At 39.5% G+C, this 18931-nt stretch overlaps 1 protein-coding gene across 1 annotated transcript in view; it reads right to left on the reverse strand.

The window, feature by feature from the left end:
- The window catches only part of POU2AF1 (POU class 2 homeobox associating factor 1), a 37535-nt gene extending 18840 nt beyond the window's left edge, over positions 1-18695 (reverse strand). Inside the window, exon 1 of the mRNA XM_075279817.1 lies at positions 18603-18695. Coding sequence (XP_075135918.1) covers positions 18603-18618 — 16 coding nt within the window. The 5' untranslated portion in view covers positions 18619-18695. The remainder of the gene's footprint in view (positions 1-18602) is intronic.
- Between the last annotated feature and the right edge of the window lie 236 nt (positions 18696-18931).

Raw genomic sequence — 18931 nt, forward strand, 5'->3', positions numbered from 1 at the left:
TGACTAAAATATAGCAGGAAATTACAATGCATGTACATTATGTCATCTAGTGCAGCAGAGAGGAGAGAAACCCAACCTATAAGAAGTAAAGCACTAGCTCTCGCTCTTCTCTATTGTACATCAGTCCGCTGTGTTCAATAGCTCAACTTTCATTTTCCAGTTCTTAGTATTCAGAACAGGAGTGTTCAGAGCGCCGATCGATATCTTCAAAGGACCATATTTTTAATGACATGTGTAGGTGTGGAAAGTTTCATGAATAGGCGGTAAAGCTTCCTGGGAAGCCAATGTGAGAAACAATAGTGAGCAGTAAGAACGGCATCAGACAATGTGCTTACTGTCTCCTATGTAATAAAACACTGTATGTCGTACAGAATAACACCAGGGTAAGGGGTGAGGGCAGGTTATTGGTGGGTGACGCAGGGTACCAAGACATATTCTCCTGTCTCAGATATTTAATAACATTATCCCAACGGTCTCTACTGACCAAATAAATAATAAAAAAAAACAACCCATATAATAAAGTATTAAAGCATAAGGTCAGTGCTACAGTGTTGATCCAGAAGAAGGCAAAAACCTTCATGAGACAGAAGATAAATTTATCATAAAGCCAAAAATTCCTTTTAATTCCAAATTTGGTAATCAGAATAAATCCCTGAATCAAAACCTCATCTCCGGGAATTAACTATAGTTATAGCAACTATAACTTGTAACAATATTGTACTTTACTTAAAGGGGATGTCCAGTTTTAACAAATACACATTATTGTTTGCATAATGAAAAGTTTTCAGATGTTCCAAAATACTTTCTGTATCAATTTCTTATGGTTTTCTAGATCTCTGCTTTCTGGCATTCATTGTTTAGTTCTAGTGCAGGGGTGCCCAATACGTCGATCGCGATCTACTGGTAGATTGCAAAGGACGTATGGGTCAATCGCGGGATGCAGGGATCCCTGATGTCTGCTTGTTCACAGTGCAGGCTGAGAGTCATCTCCGGACACTGGCAGGCGGGGCTGCCGCAGACGCAGCCTGCCAGTGTCCAGAGATAACTCTCAGCCTGCGCTGTGAAAAAGCAGACAGCGGGGATCCCTGGGCAGCCACAGAACGCCGCTGTCTCCTGCTGTCACGATCCGCCTGGTCCCGCCCACATGCCCAGCCCCACCCACAAACCCGCCCAGTCCCGCCCACAAGTCCCGTCACCGCCCTAGTAGATCTTTAGCCTTGGTCAGCTAATAAAGTAGCTCACACGATGAAAAAGTGTGAGCACCCCTGGTCTAGTGGATAAAAATAAGTACATGGTCATGTGATATACAGTCTATGGTCATGTGATATACAGTCTATGGTCAGATGACATACAGTCCATGGTCATGTGATGTACAGTCCATGATCATGTGACATACAGCTCATTATAGTCACAGCATAGTAATTAGACATCTGCCTGTTTCCCCGAAAATAAGACAGTGTCTTATATTAAATTCTCTTCCGAAATATATGACCTGTCTTATTTTCGGGGGATGTCTTATGCAACAGCTGGAGCGGGGGACAATCGGCAGTCATGCTGGCGCTTCCTTAGCAGAGCTCCGGCATGACTGCAGGTTGTAGGTGGTGCAGGAGGTGAAGGGGAGGTGTCTTATTTTCGAGGAAACAGGGTATGTGTATATCACATGATCATGGACTGTATATCACATGACTATGGACTGTATTTCACATGACTATGGACTGTATTTCACATGACTATGGATTGTATTTCACATGACTATGGACTGTATTTCACATGACTATGGACTGTATTTCACATGGCCATGGACTGATTTGCATCCACTGGTAATTTCAAGAGGCAACAAGGCGTCTTCACTGTAAGGACTGTAAATCTTTGGAATAGCCTACCCAGGAGCTGGTCACAGCTGACAGCTCCAGAAAGGGATTATATTCCTTTTAAGTGCAAAACAGCATTGGTGCTTATGGAAATGTATAGAATGTCATGCCATTTTGCCCTTTGCCATGTTGAACTTTATGGACATATGTCTTTTATCAACCATACAGACTCGATGTAGTTACAATCCTGGGTGTACATACAGTAGATCTCTGTACTGACATCTGATATAATTATTAGGTCGTTCTCTAAGTAATCCAACTCAATAAATAATTCCTTTATCAATAACCTTTCTGGGTCCTGTAGTTATTCATGCATGGGGTCAGGGTCTCCAGGGAGTGGAGATGGAACTTTCTGCATCATTTATCGTATTTCATAAATGAGTCAAGATCCCGTCCAAGCAGCGAGCCACACCCACTTTTCATTCTCCTAACATCTAGGGTCCGGATGACTATAATTTTTAGGGTCAATGGTTAATGGATACATTGTACATTAATACATAGCACATAAAACACTATTTTCCAGTAAAATGCGCTCCTAAAAAGGTACAAACGCAATCATCTAGAATATGTGGGACGATTTTCCATGTGCAATCTGACTACAGAATTGGTAGAACTAAGTTTTTACCATCAGCATTTATGCGCCCGTCAATATTACTTGACTTGGCAGCAGCTGCCTGACACTGGTTGCCTCATTTACATTTACTGTCATCTAATGTTCTTCCCATGTTAGTTTTACCTAGTATTTTCCATTTAGTATATAATGTGACACATAGTTTTCCTTCCCAGTGCATAACTTTATAGAACATTTATAGGTGTTAAACCTCATATACTGTTTCTATACCTCAAGTTTATCCATATCCATATATAACACGGTTCTCACTCCTATGACTACTTTGCATGCCAATAATGGCTAACCTTTTGAGCTCGGGGTGTCAAAATTGATAAAAAAAAATATATATATTTTAACTCGAGAGACGTGTCACATCTTGTTATGGCCTGCACACAGTATCTGAGCCCTTTTATGGCCCCACACACAGTATCTGACCCAATATTATGGCCCCCAACCACATAGTTACTGACCCTTTTTATGGCCTGCACACCATATCTGACTCCTTTTTATGGCCCCCACATAGTGTCTGACCCTTTTTATCACCCCTACACAGTATATGACCCCCTTTATTTTTTACCCCACCCATACACAGCATGTGATCCCCCCTATTTATGGCCCCCAAGCAGTTTATGACCCCTTTTATTCCCTACACACAGAATATGACCTCTTTTTAAAGGCCGCCTGTGGTATATGTCACTCTTTTTTTCCCCTAAACCAACACAAAGTAGCGGACGATAATATGCTGTAGCCATGCTGAAGACGCTGTGTGTAGTGATCTGGCGTTCTTGAGCATTGTGACGTAAGTGTACCACCGCCTACAGGAAGTGGAAGGCGACCAGGACAGGAGTTTGCACAGGTGAATAAAAATTATCAGCAGTTGATTATTGCAATAACACAATAAGTAGCTGCCAATTTGAAAAAAATGGCGCCCCCAATTTATTCCACGAGGCCCCGCATGAGGCCATCACCTCAGGTCGCCTCATGGAAGGTGCACCACAGTGGCTGCCACTTGGCTTGGACAATGTGTCTCACCCAAAATGTCTTGCATCCTGCTTCAATCTCTGTTTGCCATCAAACATAATGGATTTTGCACTGATTTTGAGATGCAATCTGCCTCAAAATCAGAGCATGTGAATGGGCGCTTTGGGTGCCGTTACATTATAGCGCCTCTATTTGCAGCAAAATGAACATCAAAAATACATAGAAAAAACACAAAAACACACATGGATTTATCATCATAAAATATAAAATATGAAGCATGCATCCGAAGTAGCATATCAGATATACTAAGAGACACAATACAAGCAATATAGTCTATATTCTGCTTATCTTATTAGATAACATCTCGCAGTTTCAATTTTAGGAATCAATTGATTTACCCCGAGTTGGTGAAATGAGTATACTTTATATAGAATATGAATCATATAAGAACTTTCAGGCTAAAATTCAACAAAATTGTTAGTATGGCAGCACATGTCAAAGGGAACTAAGAGAAAACAATGAAATGAACTACGTGACTTCTTGGTGACCATAAACACAAGAAACTTACATGAAAGAAAGGATTATAGATGGAATCGACACAGTCACTCAATACTGAATGTCCTCTATAGAGGCAGCTACTCTGTAGGTGAAGCTATACATTATATGTAACATCTCTGCCTGTTCGGGTCACTGCGCCACCCTCTGCTCGCTTGCTGCGGTGCAGGAGGTGTGTGCAGTTTAATTCATTGCTTAGAGTTTTTGGTTGCACTGTGTGAACATGGCTCTTGTTCTGTAATTGAATTTCCACCACATCCGTCTTCTGCCCTTGTTTGCCTCTGTTCTTGAAGTGATTAATTCTAGTCTTGCCGTGTGACTGACAGCCCGTCCACCGATCAACTCCAGGGCGGGTTCAACCTCCCTATTTATTCTTGGCTCACATTCACATTGGTGCTTGCTATTGCCTTGTGCGTGTTCTCTCGCTGTTTATTTTTGTATTCTGATTCTTGACCTTTGGCTTTCCCTATTGACTACTCTTTTGGATTTTAATTTTGACACTGTATTGCTCAACTGTTACTGACCCCTGGCTAGCTGAGCTTCCTTGTTGTTTTTTGTCTTGTCCGCGTTTTGTGTCTTGTCATCCAGTTGTCACCTATTACCTAGGATAGGACTGGCAAGCAGGAAGGGACAGTGGAGGTGGGGGGAGGGGGGTTTCAGACCAGGGCTCACTGTCTCTTGTGCCCCTTCCTCCAGGGTTCATCAGCAGCTACTGGGGAATTGTCGTCCTAGCAATTCCCTAACATTATGTCTATGGAAAATACATGTTGTGGAAGTGTGTGATGTACTTGGAATTTTCGTTGAAAATGGCCATACACATTAGATTATTATCTGCTGAAATGGGTGATGAAGACTTGGATATCAATGTAGACAAACAAATGTGTCTATCTATCTATCTATCTATCTATCTATCTATCTATCTATCTATCTATGTATCTCATATCTACCTATCTATCTATATTATATATATTATAAATATATTATAATTAATATATATGTATATATATATATATATATATATATATATATAATTTTTTATTTTTTTTTAGGGATTTGTCCATCAATGCAAGAAGTTCTATATATATCTGAAGAATCACATTGAAAACAAAATGGGGTGCACATGCATAAAATACAGAAAGACGCTGACATGTTTCCAAACCATACAAGGGTTAATCATAGTTAGCCAAAGCAGACAATGACACTATGTGAAGATGAAGCAGAGTAGCGCAATTTCACAGAATTTGTCACTTCTCTCGCACAGACAGAGGCTGTAACGGACTTGTATGATCCCTCTCTATATCCCAGAAGCGACTGTATTTGCTAGTATTTTATGGGAAATATATGTCACTGTTACTTATGGTCTATATGGAATCATTAGTTGGATATTGTTAGGAAGTATGGTTTAGGCATTGTATGGAGGCATTGTATTAGGCGCTATAAAGACAGTATTGTGTGGGCAGTGTATAGTGTATTTTGCTATCACAAGAACCTGCGGGGGACTTCTTTACTTGCTGCACAGAACGTAATTTTCTATAAAACTGTTATAATACTTCAAACAATATTGTAATATCTATAGAACATAGCATATGGAGGCCAAGTGATCGCATTATTCATATAGAGAAAGTACACTAATAGACATTCTGAAGACAGAAACTTGACTCATGAAATGTGACTCAGACTTACAAAGGAAATACTAAAGTTGGACAAGTCATTATGTACCTATGCAAAAATAGACAAGCGAACAAATTAGTAATAGATAGATAGATATATGATAGATAGATAGATAGATAGATAGATAGATAGATAGATAAAAGATTGATAGATAGATAGATAGATAGATAGATAGATAGATAGATGATAGACAGATAGATAAAAGATAGATGATAGATAGATAGATAGATAGATAGATAGATAGATAGATAGATAGATAGGAGATAGATAAAAGATAGATGATAGATAGATAGATAGATAGATAGATAGATAGATAGATGATAGATAGATAGATAGATAGATAGATAGATAGATAGATAGATAGATGATAGATAGATAGATAGATAGATAGATAGATAGGAGATAGATAGATAGGTAGATAGATAGATAGATAGATAGATAGATGATAGATAGATAGATAGATAGATAGATAGATGATAGATAGATAGATAGATAGATAGATAGGAGATAGATAGATGATAGATAGATAGATAGATAGATAGATAGATAGATAGATAGATGATAGATAGATAGATAGATAGATAGATAGATGATAGATAAATAGGAGATAGATAGATAGATAGATAGATAGATAGATAGATATGAGATAGATAGATAGATAGATAGATAGATAGATATGAGATAGATAGATAGATAGATAGATAGATAGATAGATAGATCATAGATAGATAGATATATCATAGATAGATAGATAGATAGATAGATAGATAGATAAATAGACACACTTGACAAAGGTAGGCGAGCGTTCCAAAACATGGCATTGACTTCTCTTTGTTCTCTTTTGGACCAGAATTGGCAAACGTGTAGACAGCTTGTAAGTCCCAGTGACTTACCATAGTGCTGTTTTTTTCTTTATATAGATAGATGGAAAAATAGATAGATACATTGATAGATAACTTGCAAGCTTATTGACAACTAGAATTTAAAGCCTGATAAAGGTTTAGGAAGGTGAGCTGAAATTTTGCTTAAAATAATGCTGATTGGTAACAAACTGGATTAGACCCCAAATTGACAAATCTTTTGTCTTTAGTTTCGGATGAAACAAAAACTGCAACCATTCTAAGCCAGTTCTAAACCACATCCATTACAAAGTTTGTCTTACGGCAAAAGTGAATTATAGCTATTGCTAGTTCAAACCACATTCTTCACCAAATTTGTCTTATAGCAATGGAGCATTTAATCATTTGGTATTGCCAGCTATAAACCATATTCATTACCATTTTGCACTGGTGATAGACATAACAGGTGGTGGAGTTTGTTGCGACAGGGGGTGGGGTACTGGTGGCCATTCAACCAATACAGTATATTGCCTTGGTACACCCTTCAAGAAATTCCATAATGTAGATGTTGGGGCATCTTTGAGAGCAGAAGACAGTAGTGAATGATTACTGCATTTTAGGCTCTTGAGGGAAATGTGTCATCTCCTCAGGCCCTTTGAAGAGGCCAATAAAATTGTCAGCAGGGACAATTGCAGCATTAGTAATGCCCATCGATTTACAATATATCTTACAGAAAGCACACCCAATGAGGGATGAAAGTAAAACAACCTCTAAAACTCAGCCATGAAAAGAGGCTGACCCTTATTTGTCTTGAGATGATAATAATAATAATAATAATAATAATAATAATGACAATACTGGCCAAGACCAACCGTGGCATTTCCTAAATCCATGCACACACTTACAAGCATGACAAGCTGCAACCCTTTACCCTTTAGGTTTGGGGATCACCTTGTATGGTTTTGATAAGTCAACACCACTAGTAGATCATCTATACAGTCCTATGAAAAAGTTTGGGCACCCCTATTAATCTTAATCATTTTTAGTTCTAAATATTTTGGTGTTTGCAGCAGCCATTTCAGTTTGATATATCTAATAACTGATGGACACAGTAATATTTCAGGATTGAAATGAGGTTTATTGTACTAACAGAAAATGCGCAATATGCATTAAACCAAAATTTGACCGGTGCAAAAGTATGGGCACCTCAACAGAAAAGTGACATTAATATTTAGTACATCCTCCTTTTGCAAAGATAACAGCCTCTAGTCGCTTCCTGTAGCTTTTAATCAGTTCCTGGATCCTGGATAAATGTATTTTGGACAAACAATTCAAGTTCAGTTAAGTTAGATGGTCGCCGAGCATGGACAGCCCGCTTCAAATCATCCCACAGATGTTCAATGATATTCAGGTCTGGGGACTGGGATGGCCATTCCAGAACATTGTAATTGTTCCTCTGCATGAATGCCTGAGGATTTGGAGCGGTGTTTTGGATCATTGTCTTGCTGAAATATCCATCCCCGGCGTAACTTCAACTTCGTCACTGATTCTTGAACATTATTCTCAAGAATCTGCTGATACTGAGTGGAATCCATGCGACCCTCAACTTTAACAAGATTCCCGATGCCGGCATTGGCCACACAGCCCCAAAGCATGATGGAACCTCCACCAAATTTTACAGTGGGTAGCATGTGTTTTTCTTGGAATGCTGTTTCTTTTTGGACGCCATGCATAACGCCTTTTTTTATAACCAAACAACTCAATTTTTGTTTCCAAAATGAAGCTGCCTTGTCCAAATGTGCTTTTTCATACCTCAGGCAACTCTATTTGTGGCGTACGTGCAGAAACGGCTTCTTTCTCATCACTCTCCCATACAGCTTCTATTTGTGCAAAGTGCGCTGTATAGTTGACCGATGCACAGTGACACCATCTGCAGCAAGATGATGCTGCAGCTCTTTGGAGGTGGTCTGTGGATTGTCCTTGACTGTTCTCACCATTCTTCTTCTCTGCCTTTCTGATATTTTTCTTGGCCTGCCACTTCTGGGCTTAACAAGAACTGTCCCTGTGGTCTTCCATTTCCTTACTATGTTCCTCACAGTGGAAACTGACAGGTTAAATCTCTGAGACAACTTTTTGTATCCTTCCCCTGAACAACTATGTTGAACAATCTTTGTTTTCAGATCATTTGAGAGTTGTTTTGAGTAGCCCATGATGCCACTCTTCAGAGGAGATTCAAATAGTAGAACAACTTGCAATTGGCCACCTTAAATACCTTTTCTCATGATTGGATACACCTGGCTATGAAGTTCAAAGCTCACTGAGGTTACAAAACCAATTTTGTGCTTCAGTAAGTCAGTAAAAAGTAGTTAAGAGTATTCAAATCAATAAAATGATAAGGGTGCCCATACTTTTGCACCGGTCAAATTTTGGTTTAATGCATATTGCGCATTTTCTGTTAGTACAATAAACCTCATTTCAATCCTGAAATATTACTGTGTCCATCAGTTATTAGATAGATCAAACTGAAATGGCTGTTGCAAACACCAAAATATTTAGAACTAAAAATGATTAAGATTAATAGGGGTGCCCAAACTTTTTCATAGGACTGTAGATGTATAGTAAGTACTGCTTCTGCTGATACCTCTTTAGGAGTCTTATGGACTCCAAGTATGAACAGTGCGAAAAGATTTTTATTAGCAGGTGCAGGGAAATATGGTAGGGCTAGTGGTAGCACCCCTCATTGAAAACCAGATAGGTCAATACAGAGGAAATCAATACTGGATGGGCCAGATGCAAGAAATGAGTTTATTATAAGAATATACTATATATGAAAGTATTAATTGTCAAAATGTTGTGACAGTCAGCGTGCCTTTGTCACCACTAAAGCTAAATGTAAATGCAATAACCTGCCTAAAAGATGTGTTTTAAAATGCTTGAAAATTCCAGATATTGGGAAGTCACATTCAGATATTGGGTGTAGCACATTCCAGAAAACTGGTGCAGCACAAGAAAAGTCTTGGAGCTAGGACTGCAAGGTTGAGGTTATGGATTGTGTTAGTTCTGGAATACTGGCAGAACAGAATGGGTAGGGTGGCAGACAAAGAAGAGAGAGATGTAAGCACTGTAAGAGCTTTGTGGGTGAAAGTGAGAAGTTGAAATTGTATTCTGAAGTGAATGGGTAACTATACCACAAATAGGGCTGTAGAAATTCACATACATGAAGTTAGCCTTAAAGATGTGGCAAGAGGATTCCACTGCAGACATGGGCATAGCAGCCAGGGTGGTTTATTACTTATTTGTAAAGGCAGCAGGGTACAGGAGGGGGCACAGTAGCAGGCTCCCTTGCTATGCCAGGAATAGGCACTCATTACACTATGCAGCCACCTCACTTGTGGGAAGACTAGCATCGGCTTTGTGTATGTACAAGTAATTGAAAAAAATTATAGCCAAAACAAGAGTACCCCACGAGCCTTGAGTCTGGAGCAGCCGAGCCTACTGATAGCAGCTGCTGTGAGGAGCAACTATGGGGGGAAGGGGGGCTATCTCTGTACAGAGCCGATGTGCAGTTATTGATGATCATGGATGACTGAATTGGTGTGAAGAATTCAACGTGGCCCTTTCTATGTTTTACAAAGGAGTACAATGATTACTCCAGTGTGTATTAGCCCTTTCAGTGGCATTGCATAGTGTGACATTACACGTGCATTATTCCTGCATGTGTCCTCATTGTTATTTTCTCCTGTGCTATTATGTCACAGTGTATATGGTTATTATTATGTATGCATAATTTGTGTGCTGTAATACAATGGTGGGTATAATCGTTCACTGTGACATCACTGTGTTCATTAACCCTGTACTGTGATATCAATTTGTGAATTATCTCTGTACTATGACATTACTGTGAGCATTATCTCTATACTGTAAAATTGCTATGTACATTATTCCTATGCGGTAACATTATTGTATTTGTTATCTCTGTACTGTGATATCATTGTGTACATTACCCCTGCACTGTGATATCACTATATACATTATCCCTGTACTGTGACATCACTGTGTGTATTATCCCTGTACTGTGGCATCACTGTGTGTATTATCTCTGTACTGTGACATCACTGTGTGTATTATCCCTGTACTGTGACATCACTGTGTGTATTATCCCTGTACTGTGACATCACTGTGTGTATTATCCCTGTACTGTGACATCATTGTGTGTATTATCTCTGTACTGTGACATCACTGTGTGTATTATCTCTGTACTGTGACATCACTGTGTGTATTATCCCTGTACTGTGACATCACTGTGTACATTATCCCTGTACTGTGACATCACTGTGTGCATTATCCCTGTACTGTGACATGACTGTGTATTATCTCCGTACTATGCCATGACTGTGTGTATTATCTCTGTCCTGTGACATCACTGTGTGTATTATCCCTGTACTGTGACATCACTGTGTGTATTATCTCTGTACTGTGACATCACTGTGTGTATTATCCCTGTACTATGACATCCCTGTGTGTATTATCCCTGTACTGTGACATCACTGTGTGTATTATCCCTGTACTGTGACATCACTGTGTGTATTATCCCTGTACTATGACATCCCTGTGTGTATTATCCCTGTACTGTGACATCACTGTGTGTATTATCTCTGTACTGTGACATCACTGTGTGTATTATCCCTGTACTGTGACATGACTGTGTATTATCTCCATACTATGACATGACTGTGTGTATTATCTCTGTCCTGTGTCATCACTGTGTGTATTATCCCTGTACTGTGACATCACTGTGTGTATTATCTCTGTACTGTGACATCCCTGTGTGTATTATCCCTGTACTGTGACATCACTGTGTGTATTATCCCTGTACTATGACATCCCTGTGTGTATTATCCCTGTACTGTGACATCACTGTGTGTATTATCCCTGTACTGTGACATCACTGTGTGTATTATCCCTGTACTGTGACATCACTGTGTGTATTATCCCTGTACTATGACATCCCTGTGTGTATTATCCCTGTACTGTGACATCACTGTGTGTATTATCTCTGTACTGTGACATCACTGTGTGTACTATCTCTGTACTGTGACATCCCTGTGTGTATTATCACTGTACTGTGACATCACTGTGTGCATTATCCCTGTACTGTGACATCACTGTGTGCATTATCCCTGTACTGTGACATCACTGTGTATTATCTCCGTACTATGACATGACTGTGTGTATTATCCCTGTACTGTGACATCACTGTGTGTATTATCTCTATATTGTGACATCACTGTGTATATTATCCCTGTACTGTGACATCACTGTGTATATTATCCCTGTACTGTGACATCACTGTGTATATTATCCCTGTACTGTGACATCACTGTGTGCATTATCCCTGTACTGTGACATCACTGTGTATTATCTCCGTACTATGACATGACTGTGTGTATTATCCCTGTACTGTGACATCACTGTGTGTATTATCTCTATATTGTGACATCACTGTGTATATTATCTCTGTACTGTGACATCACTGTGTGTATTATCCCTGTACTGTGACATCACTGTGTGTATTATCCCTGTACTGTGACATCACTGTGTGTATAATCTCTGTACTGTGACATCACTGTGTGTATTATCCCTGTACTGTGACATCACTGTGTATTATCTCCGTACTATGACATGACTGTGTGTATTATCCCTGTACTGTGACATCACTGTGTGTATTATCTCTATATTGTGACATCACTGTGTATATTATCCCTGTACTGTGACATCACTGTGTATATTATCTCTGTACTGTGACATCACTGTGTGTATTATCTCTGTACTGTGACATCACTGTGTATTATCTCTGTACTGTGACATCACTGTGTGTATTATCTCTGTACTGTGACATCACTGTGTATTATCTCTGTACTGTGACATCACTGTGTGTATTATCTCTATATTGTGACATCACTGTGTATATTATCCCTGTACTGTGACATCACTGTGTATATTATCCCTGTACTGTGACATCACTATGTATATTATCTCTGTACTGTGACATCACTGTGTGTATTATCTCTGTACTGTGACATCACTGTGTGTATTATCTCTGTACTGTGACATCACTGTGTATTATCTCTGTACTGTGACATCACTGTGTGTATTATCCCTGTACTGTGACATCACTGTGTGTATTATCTCTGTACTGTGACATCACTGTGTATTATCTCTGTACTGTGACATCACTGTGTATTATCTCTGTACTCCATACTCTTGTCTGTATTCTAAACTCACATCTAGAAGAAAGGGGATTTGGAGAATCACAAACAGGGGGATTCTAAGGAAGAACCATCGATATATAATCCCAGAAATCCCCTTTATGCAACCACTTTAACGACAAAGGAAAGTGACAGCTCACATGGAAATTAGTATACAGTAGCAAACACCTAAACCACATAGTTCTGAAAATTACAGTAAACTATTGTACTAAAATAAGACATCTGAAGAATTCTATCATCAGCATATTATATCAAAGTGATCGTATTGTTGGCTCATTTCTTTAAATTTCTTTGACATTGTGGTATTGTATTCTGTATTGTATGAGGAAGCCTGACAAGGCATTACAGTAACTTACACCCTACTCTGCACTGGAGAGGGGCAACACCCTGAAGCTGTCTGCAGGTAAGCGTCAGGTTTGGCTAGTCCTGGTCATGTTGCAAGGCCTGTTAAAGGGTTGAAGATTGACTTATAGGATAACTTCTCTCCAAAAGGTGGCTCTAGAGGAATGGATTTCTTTTTTGGAATGGGGGCTAATTTGCATACCATTCCCAAATAAGCACTACATAGTCTATAAGACTTCTTATCCCAAGATAGAGATTCATAATGAAGATTTGTCATTGTTTATTAAAAATTGTCGCTTTTACAGCTTTTATGTACTACAATTTCATCTGATCGGTAGAGATGGGAGAAGCAGTTCAGGACAAACTTAACTCAACCCAAATTTTCCAAATGTTTCAAGTTCAACCCAAACCTAAATCTTTAGGGGTTCATCACACACAAACACAATCCTCCCAGTGTCTGATGTTCCCTCGGGGTCCTCTTCTGTCCTCCTGGAAGACTTGTGCTTGGGCTTCAGTGGTTACATGGGAGCGGCAAAGTGTAGCGTCACCCAAGAAGCCAAGAGAAGACACTGAAGGAGCAATATGACTGTAGCCAATCACTGATCTTAGCAGTCTTATGCCATACATACTAGCATCACTGCTGTGGATAGTGACTGGATACAGTGATCACATGCATGTACATGAAAACTGGCTCTGACCATAGTAGCCTGGTCAACAATGGTGACCATGGCCAACACTGCTTCTGTGGGACTAACAGGCCATTTATATTTTCTGTAAAGTGTTATTGATCAAAGGTCGAAGCAAGTTCCCCTCCCTTGTGATACTAGGATCGCTTTAGATACACAGAATATGCTTTTCTAGTCCTGATAATTGAGTAGAGACGGGTGATTTTGTTTGTACTAGCCAGGTTCAACTCAAACATTCCAAATTGCTAGGTTTTTTTTGTTTTGTTTTGTTTTGTTTTGTTTTTTTTGGGGGGGGGGTTACGAAACTGAATATAATGAGATTAGAGTCGGATAAATTAAAATAGACCCCAGAGTATAATAGGTGGAAGCCCAGCGGAGGCAAAAAATTAAAAAAAAACATTTATATTCACCTTCAAAAACCTCTTTTAGATCTCCTAACGGTGTGATGTCATTGGCCAGGGCTCCGTGCTGTGTGTGTCTGGGCCTCAGCGGTGACCTGGGCATACCAAACAGCATGACGTGTGACCACTGGTACGCCAATCACAGGTTTCATCACCGAACCGCTATCCCTGCTTTCACTAGCACTTACACTCTGTATCTGCTTGCCTTTTGAGATGCAAACAATGTTTTTCTGAGCAGTATTACTTTGCAGAATTGGGTACCATCTTTCTTTATAGTGTAATCCCCTCTGTGGCCACCCTGACTGGCCTTAGCCTCTGTCCTTTAGGAAAACGTTATTTATTATATGATTACTAGAGATGAGCGAACACTAAAATGTCCGAGGTTCAAAATCCGATTCGAACAGCCGCACACTGTTCGACTGTTCAAACGGATTTTGAACCCCATTATAGTCTATGGGGGGAAATGATCGTTTCAGGGGTACGCAAAATTCGATAAAATTTTACTTACCAAGTCCACGATCGGGCTGGATTCTCCTTGAAGTCTTTTCCCGGCGCAGTGCCCCCCCGGCGTCTTCCGGCTGGAATTCACTCTGCCTAGGCATTGGGGCCTAGGCAGAGCCGACTGCGCATGCACGGTCGGCTCTGCCCGGCCCGACGCCTGAGCAGAGCCGACTGCGCATGCGAGGGCAGGCCCGCGCATGCGCAGTCGGCTCTGCCTAGGCCGGATGCCTAGGTAGAGTGAATTCCAGCTGGAAGACGCCGCGGGGACGCTACACGGAGAAGACTTCTAAAGGTAAGAGAAGAACCAGCGTTGATTGGCAGAATGTATAGCATTCTGCCAATCAACACTGGTTCTGCATCGAACCTTAAACTTCGATGTTTCGAAGTATTTCGAATACCGTAGTATTCGATCGAACACCTACTCGCTCATCTCTAATGATTACCTTGTAGTTTATTGTTTGCTACCTATTGAGCCTGATGAAGGCCATTTATGAAAGGCCGAAACGTCGTTCTACTTTATTTATGTGAATAAATACTATTATTGCATATACTCTACTGAGAATTGTGAAGTCCTTCCTATTGTTGATACACTGAATTGGGACCCTACTTTCCTACTCGACCCAACGTGGTCGAGTACAGCCTACACCTTGTATTACCAGACACGGCAAGGAGACCCAAAAGAGGTCATGAAAGGTGAGTAATAATTTTCACTTTGACATAACTTAGACTGTGTTTGCCTTAGAGAGCTAGAAATGAGAAATATAAGTTCTAATTTTTTAAGCCAATTTTAAATGTGGTCCGTACTGAACTTGTTCATCCCGAAATGAACCAGGTTCATCCAGGTTCGTTCATCTCTACCATAGAGTGGTGACTACTAGTCTCTGCCACAAATATATGGTGGTAAGTATTAAGCATTGACTCCTAGGGCCATAGCTTTACAAGTACATGTAAATCATATACAGGGGGAACACAGGGGGAAACTATTATGATATTTCCTTTTTTTAATTTTTCACATGTCTGATGAATTGGAAAATATACGTGGAAATCAGAACATTGTACTTTGGGAATTAGCAAACACCTTTACACATTGATGCTATCAGTGTGGGAACTGCAACCTGACACAGATTTAGATTTTTACTAATGGTGTCATGTGAAAAAACTTCTGTATATCTTAATATGAAAAATGAATACCTATCGTTATGTAGAACTCATGTCAAAGAATGGAAAGCTTTAGCGTCATGCTACAAATCAGGACAGTGGTAAGACGTATAGAACACTTCATCATGACACATCGATCAAAATGACTCAGAGGCAAGGAAGTCACATAGTTAAAAAATGGAAACAGATTTGGTTTTTGTACACAATTTTTATACTTTATTCTAGCAAATCCCATCCACACATTGCAGAAAAATATGTGCAGCGTAAAAACACTGCGCTTTACCTATGAGTATAATGTCTAAAGCAGAAAGTCTGCAGAGGAAATCTAGGGAATCGTACATACGGTTCAAAATGTGTCTGGTTGGAAAAACAATGGGTTAACCCATATTCAACAACTGTACCATTGTCACTTTTTCGTATTTAATGTCTCAGTTCAATATCCATGATCATTATGAGGTTTATACAAGTTAGACCTGTCCCTAGGAAGATACAGTACTACCAATACACCACAAAGAAAGGAGTTATCTATTGTCTACAAGGTGTTGATTCGATCAGCTAAAACCCTTATGAGAAGTCAAACATGGGGGGGAATCAGACCGGGAAGTGACTGTTTTAGATAATCAATGGGAAACACCATATAAACCATCCTCATAATGCATCAACCATATTGAAAATACACGGGATATTTTGCATAGATGGTCCTTATACGTTACCAAACACCACCCAACAACCTGGAGATAAAACTCGCTTGAGCGTTCTTTCCTACATTCAATATGAACCAGTAACCTACCATGTATGGTAGACACCTCCGCACCTCTCTCATAGCCTGTGGGTAGAAAACTGTGTCCTTATTTGTCAGTATGTGACACTTTAACACCGCAATGTATAGGCGCCTTGTACAACGTACTCGCTGTCACTCCATTTGTAAAATATAAGAAGTGAAACTATTTAAGTTGGTTGTCCAGTTTGGAAATGTATCTTACCAACACTGTTAAATAAAGATTTTTTGGGGTGGCCAATTTCTTGGTGGAGTGGACATTTTTAGTATTCCTTGGAGGTGTCTTCACATTCAGAACACTCAGCTGTACTATGCATAGATGTGTATGGGAAGTGAAGCTCGGGTGTTGGCTGAGATAGCATTCTGCTGACAGTTACTGAATCTTAGGTGTATGGGACAGCGTTATACAGTTACAATATACTATATGGGTTGATTTTTAAAAAACATTTTTAGCAAAGGCTTCTTAAGTATTCATAACAGATATATAAAGTCAGATACTTTTTGCTCTATATCATAAGAACGAAATGAAAAAGAAACAAGTCAGATTTATGGCCTATATGGAGAGTTGTGGAGTAGGGAGTCAGTGGGCGCTCATCCCCAACACCCATAGTGTTCATGGGAATTTACCTATCAGCATATTTTTTGGTATGTGGAAGTAACCCATACAAATTCAGGGAGAACATACTTGTCCTTGGTCAGATTCACACCCACATCTGTAAGTTAACCACTTAGCCACCATACTGCCCAGCACCTGGTCCCTTTAACTAGGAGACCACATACAGGTGTAGTTGTAACAATTGCTCCTGTACAGTTCCACCATTGCTTACAACATTCCTAAACATGGCTAGAAATATCCAAATACGTATATTTATATCTATACATCCGTATCCATTCATATTCATATTTACAGTTTATATAAACATCCTAATAGATACTACATCATTAAAGAAATATGGATTAAAGAAGCCTGAATTTTGGGAAAATAAAAATTCATTGTAAATACCTAAAAATGCATGTCGTAGCCGTATAAGAACTTTGAATGGAAGTTAAAAAATTAATTTTTTTGTCCCAAGGCTGGCCATGCACACAATTTTTTGGAACATAGCCACTGCAGGCCTCTATGTTATATGTATACGTCCTTCTATTATATTTTCTATTTCTTTTGAATCCACATCTGACTTTGGCTCCAACAAAAAAAATGCCCCAAAAATTTCAGTGTTTTTGTAATAAAAATTATTGTTCACAAGACTACTCCAAATTTTATCACGTTATGTTAACCTGTCGCTCGTATACAAGACTTCTCCCGAGTTGCACCACTTCTCTGGAATGCTTTACCCCGGACAATCAGATTAACTCCCAATTTCTACAGTTTCAAGTACAAACTAAAGACGCATCTTTTCAGACAAGCCAATCACAATTTCTAACATAAATCCTTAACCCTCCTCTGTCCCCACTCCCACATTTTCCCACATGATGCGATGCCATCTCAGGGTAACTTTATAGGTCCAAGCTCCATCCACATGTTACAGGACACGACTGGTGACGGCTCATAAAGTTTTATGTTTATGTAATGACAGTCACCTCTATTACAAAAATGTCTGACCTCTGCATAAGCAATACCGCCCCTGCTACCTCTTGTGTCACCCCCTCTACCTCATAGATTGTAAGCTCTTGTGAGCAGGGCCCTCAGTCCCATTGTGTGAAATGACTTTCTTTGTAATGTATCTTTCTGTCTGTATTTGAGCCCTACAAATTGTACAGCGCTGCGGAATATGTTGGTGCTATATAAATAAAATGTATTATTATTATTATTATAACCTGTCAAGATGCTTGAGACCCCCGATCATAATTTGCAAAGAAGAAATTGGATATATTTTATCACTACTACAAGATATAGAATTTCTATTTGTTCTTGTTTAAAAATTAAGAAAGAGACTTACATTTTTGCCAGTGCATGTTCTGAGACAGCAAGCTGGAGTTTTTCTTCTTTGAAGTAGACAGTTTGGCTGTTTGAGGGCTTTCAGTGCGGAACTTTTCTCACCTTCAACAATTAAAAGAGAGGATGTCTCCTTCAGGGTTTTATAACCCCAAGTGCCCGATTCGTAAATGTCATCATCACATGACCACAAAAAATGTGTCAAACAAAAAACGACACACATGAAAGGAAATCAACTCCAATCTTAGCCCACATGGCTTCTGTTAACAAAAACCTGCAGGTCGCGAATCGTATCTATCCTGTCCATGGAGAAATCTGTTGTTATATGTTTTT

This window comes from Leptodactylus fuscus, chromosome 6 (assembly GCF_031893055.1).
Source record: "Leptodactylus fuscus isolate aLepFus1 chromosome 6, aLepFus1.hap2, whole genome shotgun sequence".
NCBI lineage: Eukaryota > Metazoa > Chordata > Amphibia > Anura > Leptodactylidae > Leptodactylus > Leptodactylus fuscus.